The sequence below is a fragment of the Halictus rubicundus genome, chromosome 7, assembly GCF_050948215.1.
Source record: "Halictus rubicundus isolate RS-2024b chromosome 7, iyHalRubi1_principal, whole genome shotgun sequence".
NCBI classification, from domain to species: domain Eukaryota; kingdom Metazoa; phylum Arthropoda; class Insecta; order Hymenoptera; family Halictidae; genus Halictus; species Halictus rubicundus.
Genome location: NC_135155.1, coordinates 8,961,412 through 8,977,560, shown reverse-complemented (window position 1 = coordinate 8,977,560; position 16,149 = coordinate 8,961,412). Strand labels below are relative to the sequence as shown.

The window sequence follows — 16,149 nt, the reverse complement described above, 5'->3', positions numbered from 1 at the left end:
CACGGTTCACGGTTTACCTAAATATTTACTTCTTACCAGAGTCACCAGCGTATACAAAATCTTTATGCCCCTCCCCCTTCCCTCATCAAATTCCTGTATACGAGAGAGAGGAACGTCATGCACCCCATCATTCCAGTGTCGCCAGATCAAGACTTCTTCCCCTATTCTAATTTCCCCTTCTACCACGTTTCCGCAGCAACCTGGTCACGTGACATGTTTCGTCTCTGTCGTGTATACTCCGGTACTGACACTAATTTTTCCCCTCAATTCGTGCTCTCTCGCCTCATCTGGTGACATTCCCATCGTTCCACATCGTGCAGAGAATCGTCGCTAGTCGCTAGTGTTGCTAGAGGCGAATCGAGCTACATTTAGTAGTAGAAGGGGAAGCATTTTGAGGGAAATACAAGCCCATCTGGCATTCTGACAACGGCAACTTTGGTTTTTACACTTATACAATGATATGAATCATATGATCAATCATGACACTGGAAGTTAGGTTATGAGTAGACGACTTCGTCGCTACCGCGGATTAATATGAAACCACTAGACACATTTTAAAGATGTGAAAATTCTTTGTTAAAAATGATATTATATTGAAATATTTAATGTAAAAGTAAACAATACATAAAATTCATACAAATTTATAATACATTGAATATATACAATTTTATTATACAATGCACAAGCATATACATACAATGCATAGAAACATAGATGTATACATACATGTATGTTTAATTCTACTAAATAATTATTAGTGTTCATTATCGCTATCGCTGCTGGCATCACTTTCATCCGGAAGTAAAATACCAGTCAATTGCCCCGGTATAACTCGATTTTGGTACATGTCAGAATTGAATAATTCTAACATACTGTCTTTGATTTCATAATTATAACAATTTTTGTTTTCATTGCGTAACTCTAATTGTATTCGTGTCAGTGCACTAACTGTGTCTGTTTTAAGTCCATTTCTGCCTTGTGTTTTAATTAGGTTAATCATGGAAAAATACCGTTCGACATCATCATTTGAGTATGGTAATGATAAGCACAAAGATGCCAAATTAGCAAGATTTTTAAATACAAGTTCGCCTTTCAAGTTTTGCACCGTGCTAATCTTATTCCAAAATCTACCAGTGTCCAGAAGTACGAGCTCTTCTTTTTCTGTAGAAGAGAAATAGTCAGGCAAGGCTTGCCATTCTGATAAAATATCATTTCTGTTCACTTTGCTTTTAAATTTTTGCAATAGCGGTTCTAGTGAAACTATAGTTTGTTTTGGACTGTACAAAGCAATTTCGGGATCTAAAAATTGTAATGATTCCAAAAAAACTTCATTTAAAGGCAATCTTTTAATGCTTTCAGTAAATGCAACTTTATAGAAGTTCTGTACATTGATATAAAATTCAATTATTATCTTGTTGTAAGTCTCAGAATTATTATTTTTTATTTCAGTTATTAATTTTGTTGCTTCTGGACCAATAATAATAGATTCTAATGGCAATAAATTTTCCTCATTATCAATATCTAAATTGTGTAACTGATCAGTTATGCAAGAGTCTTTTAAAAATTTGCTACCCAGTCTCTTCAAAAATAAAAAACATTCTGGAAACAAACGATGAATTAAAATTCTGTTACTTTCAAAACATACATTAAATTCTGTAAATGTCGGTAATATAAATTTTAAAAATTCCAAATATACTTTTGTCAAGGGCCATTTAAAAATATTACATATTAGATCCACTGTTTTCGAGTTTTCCTCCATACTTGCTTCAGAGAACACACTATATAAAACGTCCCATTGGTTCATTACTCTTTTTACGCAGTCCGATAATGCTAGCCATCGTATCATTGATGGCTGAATCATTTTATTTTGTTCATTCTTCATAAAAGTCTGTGTATTTTCTAACAGTGCCTGTCTTTTGGGGTTTCTAGAAACATATGTACATATAGAATGTAAAAGTTCTTCAATATCATCTGGCAATGAACAAGATGCATGGTGTGCAACTAGGTGCATCGAGTGAGATATACATGGAAACACAGCAATTTCTTCATTGTTTTTTAGTATCTGAGATGCTAATGGATTTTCTTTTCCAGCCTTCACATTTGCATTGTCTACAAATGCAACTACATTTTTTAATAACTGATGTTCATTCAGTACGTGCATAAGACATTTGTATAAATTCTCTGCTGTACTGTCTCGAATTCTTAGCAGATCCAATAAATATGTCTGTACTTGATCGCCCTTGAAATATCTAGCCAGAATGCTTACTGTTTTAATACCCGTGACATCGGTACTCTCATCTATTAAAATAGAAAAATATGTGTTTTGTAAAGCATTTATTTTTGCTGAAACTATAGACTTATTTATCACATTTCTTATAATGGCGACTATTTTGGTTCTTTTTAGAGTCATATTTCTTGCTATATATGAATCTGGCCAAGCTGTTCTACACAAGTCTGTGAAATGACGAAACGAATAAAAACTTCGATTGTGTTCAACGATATCTAGGCAAATTCTAATTTCTGCTTTTCTCACATTTTTTACTATTGCCATTGCTTCCTGTTTCTTAGACGTTGATGGCGTTTGTTCTGTATTCATCTGTAGCATGTTCATGGTATGGATTGCTGAACTTTGATGCCTCAGCAATGCAATTTTTCCAGCAAAAATTGTTTTCTTACAGGCTTTGCACTTTGCTTTCTGCAGTTCACTACATTTTTCAAGCCAAGGCTTGAAATCCTCCTCTTCCAACCATTTATCCCGAAATAATTGTTTTCTCCTTTTCGGAGGAGGAGGAGCAAATAGATCGTTATTGTAGTTGCTGGTGTCAGTAGTATCGACATTTACATATATCACACCTATTATGATTAAGCATTATACATTTTAAATAATTTTTTAAATAATGCGTATACAAAAATGTTAAATATTTGTCTTACCTAAATTTTTGTGATCCATCTTGGCACCACAAATTACTCCAAAAATACCATTCAGAACACTTTACTAATTCGAAAACTTGTACAGAAACGGCTTTAGCTTGGCGTCTATCGGTGTTACTCGGCGTCAGGCTCAGGCATGTCAGGGTACAGCCCGTACGCTCCCCCCTCTGTGATCAGATTCCCCTTTTACAATTCTTTGCACGAGAGAGAAGCAGAGAGCAGAGAGTCGCTAGACGAGAATCAAGCCACATTTCGCGGTAGAAGGGGAAGTATTTTGAGGGGAATACAAGTCCATCTGGCAAGTGGTAAGCCTGCTCAGCAGAAGACCGGTGTGTACTCCCAAATTCTCACATTATTCCCACGAAATACGTCCCTTCTACTAATAAACGTAGCTCGATTCGTCTCTAGCGACACTAGCGACGACTTTCTGCATAATAGGATGTGTAACGATTCTCTCTCTTTCTCTCTCGTGTAGAGAGTTACGAAAGGGGAATTTGATAGTGGAGGAGAAGCGTAAAGACTCTATGCTGGCAACTTTGAACCCTGGACTAGGAATGTTCCATTCTTCTCCGATAATCGATTCTCCAAGAATCAGTTTCGAATGACCTTTTCTTATTTTAGTCGCGGTAGCCGGATGCTGTCATCAGGGAGGAAATGAGAATGCCCATGCCCGGGATTTACGAATCAGTTTCGGATCTGTGGTAATGTCGCACCACAGACGAGTTATCGTCTGTGGTCGCACGAAGCATTATGCCACAGACCACAATAATGAAATTGGTTTTGTTCCATGCTAAAGTTGATGTGAGAAAAGATGGTGACATTAAAACCCCGGGCGTGAGCACTCTCATTTCCTCATAGCAGATAATAGCAAATTCTTACAATGCAATATCCACTCAGGCAAATCTAGGTTTATAATATTCATAATGATTTTCTGTATTTTTTATCACTTATAGATTCAATTTTAAAATATTTGACTAAATCAAATATAAACAGTAAGATAATAGAAGCGTATTAGTTCGTAGTGATAAAAGAAAAAAAATTTAATGATCTTGAAGGTGTTCAAATACTAAAAGTAATTTTTGTTGCAATTTCTTTGTGAAAACTTATACTTAAAAATTTGTTAATTTACGTTGCGATTTACATTTCATTTAAAAAACAAATTCTTCATTTGTTATTTGTTACCTATAGGGTGTGCTTGAATTTGCAAAAATATATTGCATGTACATGATTCGTAAACAGCGATTTTATTAAATATTCCGTAAGTATATAAAACACTTACATAGTTTAATTTCTGTGAAAAAGCGAAGTATGCACATAAATAATTTACATAACAAACATAATATCTAACTTTAAAAAGATTTTTTCAAAAACAGAATTTTATATTTCGTGGTTTAAGAGTTTTTGCCTTTTTATGTCTACTTAATCCCAATTTTTTATACGCAATTCCGGCTCGAGAATACTCCAATTTGGTGAATGCATCTCATTAGATAACCAATTAAAATCATCGATACAATTCCAATTATTCATTTTTGGATCAAGACCTGCTAGATTAAAATGATTCATTTGATCTTCGTAGGACCAGTTGTAAGGCGCTACACGTATATTTGTAGAATCTTCTATGATCGATCTACTCGTAACATGCAAATAAATAGTACAATCTGTCGAAGAATGTAATCGAAGTTGTTGACACGCAAAAGCGAATACACATTCACTACAATCGTGAGCAAATACAGATGACGGTACTGGCCCAACTAATACAGTACATTGCTTCAAATTAACCATATGCAAAGTACTAGGTGTGCCATAGATTCGTACTGTACAGCGAACTAGATCAGAAAGAAGGATATCGTTTTTATTTACATTCTCGGCATCGAGAACTATTTGTTCATCAATTTTTCCCAGTAGCATACACGCACTATCACCATACTTGCTCGACAATTTGTGATTTTGTTTTGAAGAACCGTTTACAATTCCTTCAGAGATCTTTAAGTCCTTTAAACCATCTGTTACATCATGCGACTTATCCAATGTTTTCTTCACAACCCGTCTATTCTTAAAACCAAATTTCTTCTTAGGTAATAACTTCAGTTCCAAATCGGAGGCTTCACTTTCTAGTAACTGTAAATTCTCTTGTGCTCTTCTAATATCGTAAACTTTTAAAAACATTTTTGATTGTGATAAATAGTTTTTCAATGTTTGAATTTCTTTGTTCACTTTATCGAATATACCAGGTAGAGCTGAAGTAGGAGCACTAGATGCATCGTCTAACAATTCTTTGATCTTTTTACATGACGAATAAAAAGCGTCTTTGAAATAACTACTTTGTTCTGACTCCACAGCTAACGATTGCCGTTCCTCTCTCCGCCTTTCTATAATATTTTTCCTTTCACGATCCCGTTTGGTAATACGATCTGGTAAACTTCCTTCTATCAGACCAGAAGGATCCATATTGTTATCTGAATGCTATTTTGCAGTAGAGGTTATATCTTCTATAATGTTAAGTTTAAAACACTGATTATCTTTCACGAGCATAGGTTTACTTTCACATTCGTATATTAATACATCACAGAGCTGGTCTTTTATACTTGCAGATTTCTTGTACAAGGGCTAAAAATACATTTGCATCATTATAAAACTATGAAGAACATAAATATTATAGTTTTTGAGAAACTTGGTATCTTATTTATACACGCTGTAAACGATATCTATGTCAAGATGCGTACACACCTGTCGTAAATATTTGTCATGAGAATAATGAGTTTCTAGGCAACAACTTCTTGAACCACCACTTCCTGATAGAAAATCTGAACATCCCACGAACTCCATGAAGATCTACTGTTCATTTCGTTGTTGTTTCCACGTAGAAATGTCATGCAATCTTAATGTATTGTCTCCAGACAATTGTTCACAGGTCGTATAATATATTTCTAATATGTATGGATACTTTTGGTGCATATAATACCTGCAATCTAACGAAGGTTTGTATGAGCATAATAGTTGACTAACAGAAGAAAGATTTAGAAAAAACCTTATTTATTGTGAATGACATCATTTTGTGACACTTCGAATGAAACTTCAATAAACTGCGTAAAATTTCAATTAAACTTGTTCATCGAGTTCTTATGTTTTTCACTAAAGTTGTATACGAATTGATACGTACGATTATGTACTTAGTAACTACAAATCACAATACATTAACATGAGCTATCGGTAGAGATAACCTAAAAACATAAAGGAATCACGAAAGATGATGTGCGACTTACTTTGAGACCTATTCATGCAGCGCCAGACTGAGTACGATGCACCTGCGAATAAGATTTCAAGGAAAAGAAGTGTTTTCAGGCTACCTTTTAGAGTAGGGAATGACGATTTTGGTTGCTTATGAAGCATACTACTTAATAACAAGATTTCCTAAAATGGAAATCATCAATACCGTAAAGAATGATGTGCGTCTCGAGACCGAGACATCGAGATCAAGTGCGATGGGAAGGGATATCTTACCCGGCTCGCAGTCACGTTGTGCAAAACTCTCGAAAGGACACTAGATCGTTCGATAAAATCAGCGGGAAATTTAAAAACTAAACTGTGAAATATAACGAATATCAACCGTGAAACGCTTTCGTTCATCTTATAATCATCATAAAAATAAAACTGTTTCAAAATATAATTTTTATATACACATTACCAATTACACATATGTTGAAAAATTTGTACAAAATTTTATCAATATCGTGCAGTTTACGATGATAATTGACTACACTACACTTGCATATTCTTACTTAATTATTCTCATGCTCTAAACAGTTAAATATGATATTGTGTAAAACATTAGCTTCTTTTTGCAAACAAGCACCGGTTAAAATCTTGTTTTGTAGTTTGCAAGTAAAAAATAATAAAAAGTGATTATTAACAACATGTAATATATAAAGTAAATAATTTGCTACACCTTGGATAAACTTTTCTTTCAGTTTATTGTAATGAAATGTGAATATATACAATAGTTTAAAGTTTATTATTGTGTAACATTTAGTTTAATATTTCTTTCGCTTATTACGGGAACACTAAGAGTTTTGAAAGTTAATTGTACAGGAGTATGGTATCACAAGAAAATTTTTCTAGTTATAATGCTTCGTGTGCCTAATCGTAATATTAATTTAATAGTGTACATATTTTGGAAAAAGTGCAGGCCTTCGTACTTATGGAAACAGTCTAAGTTAAAAATTGTAGAAGAATATTTATTATACAGCCTTTCGTACATACGTAAGCACAGATAAAATATACAAGTAGGGAACACGTTTCCAAAGCAATACTAATTAAGACTGTATCTTCAAGTACATTTCATTACATTACACAGCAATAAAAAAATAACCATTAAGATGATCTTTCTGGTGATTTGTACAAGAAATAACTGCATATCCCTATTTAATATATTAAATGTTCAAAGTGATGTATGAATTTTGTATCAAAATTTTGATGAATTTTCATACGATTTAATTTCCAATTATTATTACATCAATCTACTATTAGATTTATTACAATACTTCAATCTGCAATAATACAAGCAGTGCCTTACTGAAATAACTTGTTAAATAATGTATGTTGTATTTGAAAAAGTTACGAAATATATTTTCATTTATGAAAAATAGGAAATGTTCACTATTACATGTACTATACATAAACGTAACTACTTATTTACGCATTTGGCTGACTCCTTATAATTTATTTGAAGTATCATTTTTGATAAATTATAAGTAACACAAGCGCGTAATCCATGCATTATTGGTCTTAAAACGATACTACTATGTATTGCCTAGTGTTACACAATCTTTTTAATATGAAATACGTAAAACAGATATTTTAAGAACAAACACTCATTGCTATCATAACAAACGGCAGTTCTTTTCGTAAAACCATATATTTATCATTTTATGTACATATGAAATAATAATGTAAAACCTAATAAATTAAGAAAGTAATATAGAATAATAATAATAATATACATAAAAATTCTTAAACAAATTTTATTATTTTCATTTTCTTTTTTTTTTTTTTTGATAAAGCTGAATCATATTATGATCTAGTTGGATCTCTTGCTCTAATAGACACTTCAATTGCACTGCGAAAACTCAAGTTGTTTTACATTATGATATATCATTCTTTTATGCCTAAGTATTATTACTGTTCATTATATCCTTTAAAACATTGATACATCTGGTCCAAAATTATTTAAAAATCGTTTATTATTATGAATTAACACAATATAATACTGTTTAAGAAGTAGTTATTTAATCTGAATTCTTTATTTTTTATTTTTTTTGTTATAAATTAAATATAAAATTACTTTCCTTTAATTTGCAGATTTATTTGTAAATATTTTCGCCCCTTATTTACATAAAATAATTTAAATGATTAATATTTTATGCAAATTTCTATATTTATTTTGTCAAACATGGCATACTTTGTATCTCGAGTTATTGTATTATTATTAGTCTTATAAAAAAGAAGACTTTTAAGAATTTTTCTTATTGCTTTTCTATGTCTCACAAAAAAATATAAAAGTACTTAATTACAAAGAGACAATTAATATTTATATTGTCAATATTATGAGTGAAACGAAAAATATCACTGAAAAGTTGATGACGATGATGCACACTGAACTTGAATGCTATTTAAGTGTATTTCTTTTTAGGTAGAATTTATTATATATTATTTGTTATATTGCAAATTGCGTGAAGATATAAATTGAATGTGAATTGAAATTATTGGAAAATGCTGGAAACTTTTAGATTATAAAGTGCTAAGGCACCAGAGGTAAATGCAAATGATAACAGTGATTGACATCATATTCTCTCACTATAATTTCAGGGGCATAAACTACAGACATTTTCTTTTTATGTAAATGTATTTATAGTATTATTTGTTCTGATAGTATTTGTACACATATACCCTACAGCTTCTGATATATTGTGAGACCTCTAGTTTTGTTTTTTAACTGTTCATTACCAGGCTTAAAAAATGTAATATTTCGTTCTTATTTCGTTACTGATGATCATGCTTCGAGATGTTATGTTTTTCAGTAACAAAACATCCAACATATTACTTCGTTATATGTATTCATGTATCGATTCGTTTTGGTATAGTTACTGTTCAGTAATGCATTTAGGAAAAATGGAACACTATTGATTGTAATGATTTGATGTGATCAGAACAGAAATATAATGTACATATCACATACAGGTATATGTAATAAGTGCAGCAAAACAAAAGATGCTGTAATTTTATGTATGCTTAAATTGTGAACTATTCATAGAGTTATATGCTTGCTTTTGATTTCGGATTTATAAACATTATTACATTATGAATGACAATTTTTATCACTTGGTAATAATGGAATTCAATAACGGTTGTATTAATAAGAAAAGAACGCTGTATATGCAAAACATTTGATTTGCATTAAGTGTGACCAATGCTTTAAAGTAAATATTCAAAATCTATATAGTCTAGAGACACTATTTAAAAGTTTTCACAAGCTGGCAATTTTAAGGCAAATGTAATTATTTGTAAATTTTTGACACCAAGTGCGTATATCTCAATATGAAATCACAGTATTTAAGAAAGGTACTAATTTTCGAATTAATGCTTAACTTACAAAGCGAGTTTAATTCTTACTAAAATTAAATTATCAAGCATTTTAATTCTCTGATGAAATTGTGTATGAAATTATACATCTCGTCTAACACGTTAATTTGCAAAGTTCACAATTTACCTCGGTTGTCTCTCATTGCAAATTATTCTACCGAAACTAAATTTTCTTCCATACAGTACTTATATTAGTTCTATGCTTTTTAACATATCTCAAGACATCGGCATGTGAATTGAAACACATAGTATCATTGTATGATGGCAGTTATATCTGTGATGAGAAATAAGAGTAATATCACCTTTATTAATGATTAAAAAATTAATTAGAAATCCATCAAGCATGAAACTGTTATTTACAACATTTTATTTTTGGAAAGATTAAATTTGACATCGTTTCTGTCAAAACAAATATTCTATTATATTTTCGCAAAATCACAAATTTTGCCTTTCATAATGTTCTTATTAATGCACATTAATTTGTTTCATTACATTAATGCTAAGACGGAATTTGTTGAATTTCTATTCTGCCATAATCTATTCTAGTAGACATTATTATGCTGTTCTTTATTTTCAATCATTAGCTCTCATCAGTAAATTATTCAAATTCAATTTTAACAGGCAAACGGATTGTATGGGTTCATATAAAATCCGTCAATAAAAAAGAAATAGATTTTCAAATAATGTCCGATTTGTTAGTTACTTTTTTTTAATTAGTTAGCAGTTGATGCTAACGTAACCCTCATTTACTCTTGTACAGTCATTTACCCAGACTTACAGTAATGAGGCATAAAGAGATAGCTGCTGGGGGCAGGAAAAAGTCAATGTGACGATCAATATGACAGTCTTTTGAACACCATGAAATGATGGGCCCACTGTTGCACTGTAGTTCGCTACGATACCATTTCATGCCATCCACTATCATTTGAGGAATTGCTCTCCAATGGTACTAAAAGTTTGAACAAAATCTTATTACTAATTCATATTCTTATAATCGCGTATCTATTTGTATTCAATAGAGGCGTACGAGAACTCGAGGTGTACGAGAATCCCGATACATTCGAAAATCCGAATATGCTCGGGAATCCCCAAATTTTCGAGATCCCGTTCCGATCCCGAATAACATTCTAGGCCCGTCCCAACCCGATATTTTCGGGTTCTCGCGCACCTCTTTGGATCCAAACAGATTACACTTACAATTACAAATTTTATTACAATTACAAAACAGTAATTGTAATAAACTCACCAGTCTTGTCACTTTCAGCTTTCTCTGGAGATGAAGATCTGGGACCCCATATTCTCACAGTACAATCATCTGATACAGAAGCCAACATATGATGATATACTGGATTCCATGAAACACAATTTACTGTCCTACTGTGTCCTGTTAATGTTGCTATTGGTAGTTCCCTCTTGATATGCCACACATATACTTTAGTATCTGGAATGAAAGTAAGTAACACATGTGTATATATCATACCTAATAATCCAAACGAATATGTATAATGCATTTACAGTAATACAACTTGCCTTCACTACCAGAAGCAATGAAATCTTGATTTACACCACCAAAACAACTATGAATTGTAAAATGTCCTTGTGTAATACCTTGGAAACGTCTTACTAAGCATCTATCTTGTAGATCCCACAGATCTACACTCTGATTAGCTACATTCAAAAGTGCAAGTCGATCTGTTTTATTTACACTAAATGACATCACAGGATGGTCTTCTTGCAATCTATAATATTATATTCATGTTTTCACGAATACCGTAGTAACACAGAAATCAGCATAAAACAAACAATATTCAATGTAACCGTACATTGTGAAGTCACATAAGTCGTCAAAATTGTATCCTCTAATTCGATGATGTGAATCAGCAGCCAGGACAGTCTTCCCATCATTTTTGCACCACAAGCATTTCACTCTAACTCCTTCCCACGATTCTGACACGTTTCCTTCCAAGTCCTAAAATAACATAACCAATGAATGTTTGAAGATCCTTTAATTCTATAAGTGGTATGCATTATGAAATAAACTTGATAGATATGTTACAAATTGATAGAATTGTCCACGAAGTCCTCCTGCCACAAATTTACGCGAATCAGGATACCAGGCGCAAGCCGTAAGTGAATCGTCAGTGCTCTGGGTAACTGTTGCGCGTAATTCATAATGGGGTGGATCAATACTCCATAGCCAAAGTTCTGGACAGTCTTCGGGTCCACAGGCAATTAGAAGACTGCTGTCAGGACTCCAAGCGATTAGTGCCACTCCATAAGTGTGACCTTCTAACGTTTTTCTATGAGTTACTTTTAATGTTTCCTGTTTTCATTAGAAATTCGTTATTTAATCAGTTGCAAATATGTTGTTTCATTATGTGCAATAATTTACTTACAGGATCAACATCCCAAATAATCACAGTCATGTCCTTGGAACCTGTGGCCAACTTGAGACCATCTGGAGAAAATTTACAATACCACACTTCGTCACTGTGATTATTCAGCACCTGTATAGTATGGCACGGGAACTGTTCTTTGTTGCAACTATGGTCCACGAGCAGTGACACATTCTCTAAAGTCGTCTAATTACCGGGACAAATCAATTATGATCGCATTAATATAGATACAATACAATATTTCATGCAAGAGAATCCGTTGAGTAACAGTTTCCACTTAATGCATTACTGTTTAGATTCTTAAAACAACTAAATGATTTTCCGTTATTCACGATTATTAGACTGTGGATTTTTATATTTTCTCTGTTAATGACTTTAAGAAGTCGATAATAATATAATAATATACATTAATCTTTCTAATGTCTTCAATTTTGTGCTGGACGTATTCATTTTTGCCATTAATGCATAAAATCCAGAGTCGCATGAAAGTTTGAAATAAAATCGTAATACCGAAGTTAAGTTAAAAATTAAATGCATAAATAGTACCTGGGTTTGAGTTACGTGGTATGTGCACTGTTGATTTTGCATCTCTACAGCTTGGCACAACAGATAGTGAAGACGACGCGGTGGTAACATAATGGAAGGTGGCAGGAATTTCTGTAGTCTGTCCATTAAGGCCGCCCTTGATGTTGCACCTTTGCCATCCCAGCCTGCTCGTGTCTGTTAACAAGTGTCTATTTGCTAGTGATCAAATTTTCAGTAGCAGGTTAGTTTCAGAAATTTCTATGCATATACAAGATTCAATTTTTTAATGAATTTATTAGTAGCCAGTTGCTATATTGCAACAAAATATGCAGTACACGTTACACCATGTGTGTTCCTGCAATATATATAACATTCTCAATATGATTGTGTTTAATAGTACCTGTAACTCATCGCGTCCACTACACATCATAAATGCAGATAATTGGTGGACACGATTTGTATTATGACCTAGGGGTGTAAGTTCGTTGCGTAAAACATGTATTGCTTCTACTACCAATCCATCTTCCAAGTATTCTAAGTATTTCTGTTCTAGTAACAAGAACTTCATCTCCTGTAATCGATGAATATTAATGCAACATATGTATATATAAGCGTGTTATACATAATTAACCCTTTACAAACTCCTTTTTTACACATAAAATGTACGTGTGATTTCAATATCATTTCTGACTGTACTTCTGAAAACGTCCATGCTCCGAATTGGATGAAATTTTGGAAATGTGTTCTTTTTCGGCTAAAATGATGATTGCGAGAAGGATTTTTAGAGACTTGAAAAAATCTGTTTACACCATTTTAGTGTCAATCCCTATGTTACCGACGCAAAAGTTGTAAAACACGCTAATTATGAAAGATGCCCATATTGACCACACGTGCAAGTTATTATAGCGTTGCGAGGTGAAAGAAAGTGGAGCAGATTCATTTTTGCAATTAATAGAAAATATCAAATGTGTATACTCTGTAGACTAATAAAATCTCTCTAAGAACTTCATTCAAGTCAGTAACTTCTGTTGCCTGAGAGACGTTATTTTTGTTATGGTTCTGTCGTTTTTGAAATTCAGATATTGATATCTGGAGAGATCGGAGTAGGTTTGAGTTAGTTCAGTTGATGTGGAAAGGGTTTGGTTGCCACCCCTCTCCCAAAACATTAGACGGCGGAAGGATGTCTAAGTACAGTCATTATTTGTTTTAAAAAGTTTGGCGATTATATTACATTGTGGCGGTAAGGTAGGGAATGACATTAAATTTATAAAACAGATTTTTTCAAGTCGCCAAAAATCCTTTTCACAATCACTATTTTAGTGGAAAAAGAACCTATTTCTAAAATTTCAACCAATTCGGAGCATGGACGTTTTCGGAAGTTTAACCTAATTTTTTTTATTGCAATCGTTGGTGAAAATACAAATAAACCTCACAAGAGTGGTCAACTCTGAATTTCTTCGTTTGCAAAGGGTTAGTAGAATTAAATTGATTGAATAATAATGATTTTTACCAATAGACTCTGACTTGCATCATTTAGAAATGATTTAAGTTCGTTAAGATCATGCTCTGCTTTAGTCCAATCCCCATCCATAACATGATGTCTAAACTTTGCAGCTGCAGGATGATCCAGTCTGCAACCTGACTCTTGCATAAGAAGATCCGCTGTTCGACTGAAATTTACATTTTATTTTATCAATTTTAAATAGTTAGAAAACTTGTGTAGGTCTAAAAACATATTAGCTATTTCGTTTTTGTTGGAAGAATAGTTCTGTTTGACCGGGTAACCAACAAATCTACTAAGAAACAAGTAAACAATCTTTATACATTTTGAACACTAAATTGAAAATAATATATCATTATGCTCTGTTACTAATACAATTTATAATTATACACCTGCATATATAGCTTTTTTATATTGCCTACATCATTATAAAGCAAGTATAACTTGCAGATACTAGTGACTATATTTCAAGATTCTATAATTAGCTTTCTCCCACCACACAGTATGCAGTCCAGATAGGTTGCAATACAATAGTTCTGATAAATGCATACATACAAAGAGCTCTCAAGGAACAAAGAAACACTGAAAATCCTTAACAAAAATGAAGGAATTATTAGCAAACTAAAACTGTTATGTTAAATGCAATACAGTTTCCAAAGCGTGTACAGTACGCTAATGTTTTTCGATGCAAACCCGAATTTCTCCACAAATCATAGTCACATATAGGAGTCAAATGATATTGACTACATACTCGAGTCCAACTGTCTTCAAATGTTGTCCAATGAGTCTCACAATGTCTTGATTTGTTTTGTCCATTATTTTCGGAGGTCCTAAGTTCTGATTCGTTTCTCCATTCACACCATTGATGTCACTGTCCGATTCCGGTATCATGTTGCCATTCGCATGTGGTCCACCGGAGTCAGCCGTACCTCCATTCTGCTGAAGTCCGGAGGAAATGCCACCGTTTGAGGTCTGCTGTTGCATTACGCTGTTACGTACACATGGAAACGTTACCCCTGATAGCAATGACTGGTCCACGATGCTAACGCATACATGGGTGCCGGCATAACATGTTACGGTTTCAAACAACCCGACGCAAGAACCAACTGTTTGGTTTTTTTCTTGAACAAAACGTTAAAACACTCTGATCTCGTGCGAACCAGGTAACTAGTGGACATGATTCGATTAATTCGATACGAGCATGAAAAGAGATAAGAAAACCGCGCATGAAACGAATCGGACGTTGCGACACGTCTTGAGATTTCGGAAGGAACCGAGATACACGCGAAAGCGTCGTTACGAAGGGGGTAGGCCCCCCTCGTGTGTTGACTACGCGATCACGACGTTTAGGGGCCTGGTTGGAGTTACCGATAGTTTTCCATCTCGGGATCGGTGTGGTGCTCGTCCGCTGGTCGTAGGGTAGTCGGGAGAGAACTACGGGACCTTTTGCGCGGTGGCGGAGCGAGTCCACCGTCGTCCGACTCGCCGCTCGAGGCCAGGCTTATGCGCGTACCGCCCCGTTTTTCACACGATTATTGTCCCTAAGATCGTTGGTGGGGCTGGGGCTGGAGCACGCACGCAGCCACGGTTGCGTTCTACGGAAAACTCGTAGCCTCCCCCCTTTTTTTTTCTCCACTTGTCTTCCCGATTCACGCGTCTGCCGTTTATTCTGTCGGACTTTACTGCCCGACGATCAGAAAACGAAGAAAAACAGAATTCTTGTATGTCTGCCAAAACGGATACGAACAATGACTGCTACACAGCTGATACTTGTTTAGATCGTCGTTTACGTCACACTGATCTTCTTTGCAGATAGTTCCGCTGACTATGGCGCCCACTATGTCCGCTCACATACGTTGACTTTCTAAACCTGCAAAACCCGTTTGCTTGGGGCCTTCGCCGTAGGATGACACCACCTATCCGCTGGAGCCACGTGTGGCGGGCGTTTTGAATTTTCGAAAGGAATTTCTTTAATAAACTTTCAAACGCTAAATCAATCGCTTCGGGGAAATCGTAGAATCGAAGTTTATGCGACCTGTTAACGCTATGTTACGACTAGACAGCGGATTATATGAATTTATGGGAAAAATAGATAGGTAAAACCTGAAAAAGTGGAAAGATTACAAAAATTTAAGGATATCGATGTATTATTTCGAA

The 16,149-nt window shown here is 33.9% G+C and overlaps 3 protein-coding genes across 5 annotated transcripts; all 3 read right to left on the bottom strand.

The window, feature by feature from the left end:
- Positions 1-53: 53 nt before the first annotated feature.
- LOC143355962 (uncharacterized) lies at positions 54-3,458 on the bottom strand. Of its 2 annotated transcripts, XM_076791224.1 has the most exons (3): positions 2,932-3,458; positions 2,534-2,853; positions 2,321-2,454 (listed from the first exon to the last, which is right to left on the bottom strand). In XM_076791224.1, exons 1-3 carry the CDS (start codon positions 2,948-2,950, stop codon positions 2,419-2,421), a joined length of 375 nt encoding a protein of 124 aa, XP_076647339.1. In that variant the 5' UTR covers positions 2,951-3,458; the 3' UTR covers positions 2,321-2,418. The 2 variants fall into 2 exon arrangements, with proteins under 2 accessions (XP_076647338.1, XP_076647339.1); XM_076791223.1 differs by having other exon boundaries at positions 54-2,853; positions 2,932-3,452.
- A 697-nt stretch (positions 3,459-4,155) lies between these two features.
- Tbcc (Tubulin-binding cofactor C) lies at positions 4,156-6,427 on the bottom strand. The gene is made up of 4 exons (XM_076791066.1): positions 6,365-6,427; positions 6,195-6,236; positions 5,659-5,900; positions 4,156-5,538 (listed from the first exon to the last, which is right to left on the bottom strand). The coding sequence occupies exon 4, from the start codon at positions 5,377-5,379 to the stop codon at positions 4,351-4,353; it is 1,029 nt and encodes a 342-aa protein (XP_076647181.1). The 5' UTR covers positions 5,380-5,538; positions 5,659-5,900; positions 6,195-6,236; positions 6,365-6,427; the 3' UTR covers positions 4,156-4,350.
- Positions 6,428-7,827: 1,400 nt separating this feature from the next.
- On the bottom strand, positions 7,828-15,814 carry LOC143355891 (WD repeat-containing protein 26). 2 transcript variants are annotated; one of them, XM_076791064.1, is made up of 11 exons: positions 15,361-15,814; positions 14,744-14,983; positions 14,002-14,161; positions 12,892-13,062; positions 12,513-12,686; positions 11,967-12,152; positions 11,627-11,893; positions 11,394-11,539; positions 11,101-11,309; positions 10,817-11,011; positions 7,828-10,519 (listed from the first exon to the last, which is right to left on the bottom strand). In XM_076791064.1, the coding sequence occupies exons 1-11, from the start codon at positions 15,372-15,374 to the stop codon at positions 10,464-10,466; spliced, it is 1,818 nt and encodes a 605-aa protein (XP_076647179.1). In that variant the 5' UTR covers positions 15,375-15,814; the 3' UTR covers positions 7,828-10,463. The 2 variants fall into 2 exon arrangements, with proteins under 2 accessions (XP_076647179.1, XP_076647180.1); XM_076791065.1 differs by having other exon boundaries at positions 14,744-14,980.
- Between the last annotated feature and the right edge of the window lie 335 nt (positions 15,815-16,149).

What these genes read in the sequence shown, in the direction of transcription:
- Tbcc (XM_076791066.1), bottom strand. Translation starts at nt 5,379, where the DNA reads ATGGATCCTTCTGGTCTGATAGAAGGAAGTTTACCAGATCGTATTACC.
- LOC143355891 (XM_076791064.1), bottom strand. An exon ending in TTGAAGACAGTTGGACTCGA is followed by an intron (nt 14,162 to 14,743) that starts GTATGTAGTCAA and finishes TGTAAATTTCAG; the next exon opens with TCGAACAGCGGATCTTCTTA. An exon ending in ATGCAAGTCAGAGTCTATTG is followed by an intron (nt 13,063 to 14,001) that starts GTAAAAATCATT and finishes CATCGATTACAG; the next exon opens with GAGATGAAGTTCTTGTTACT.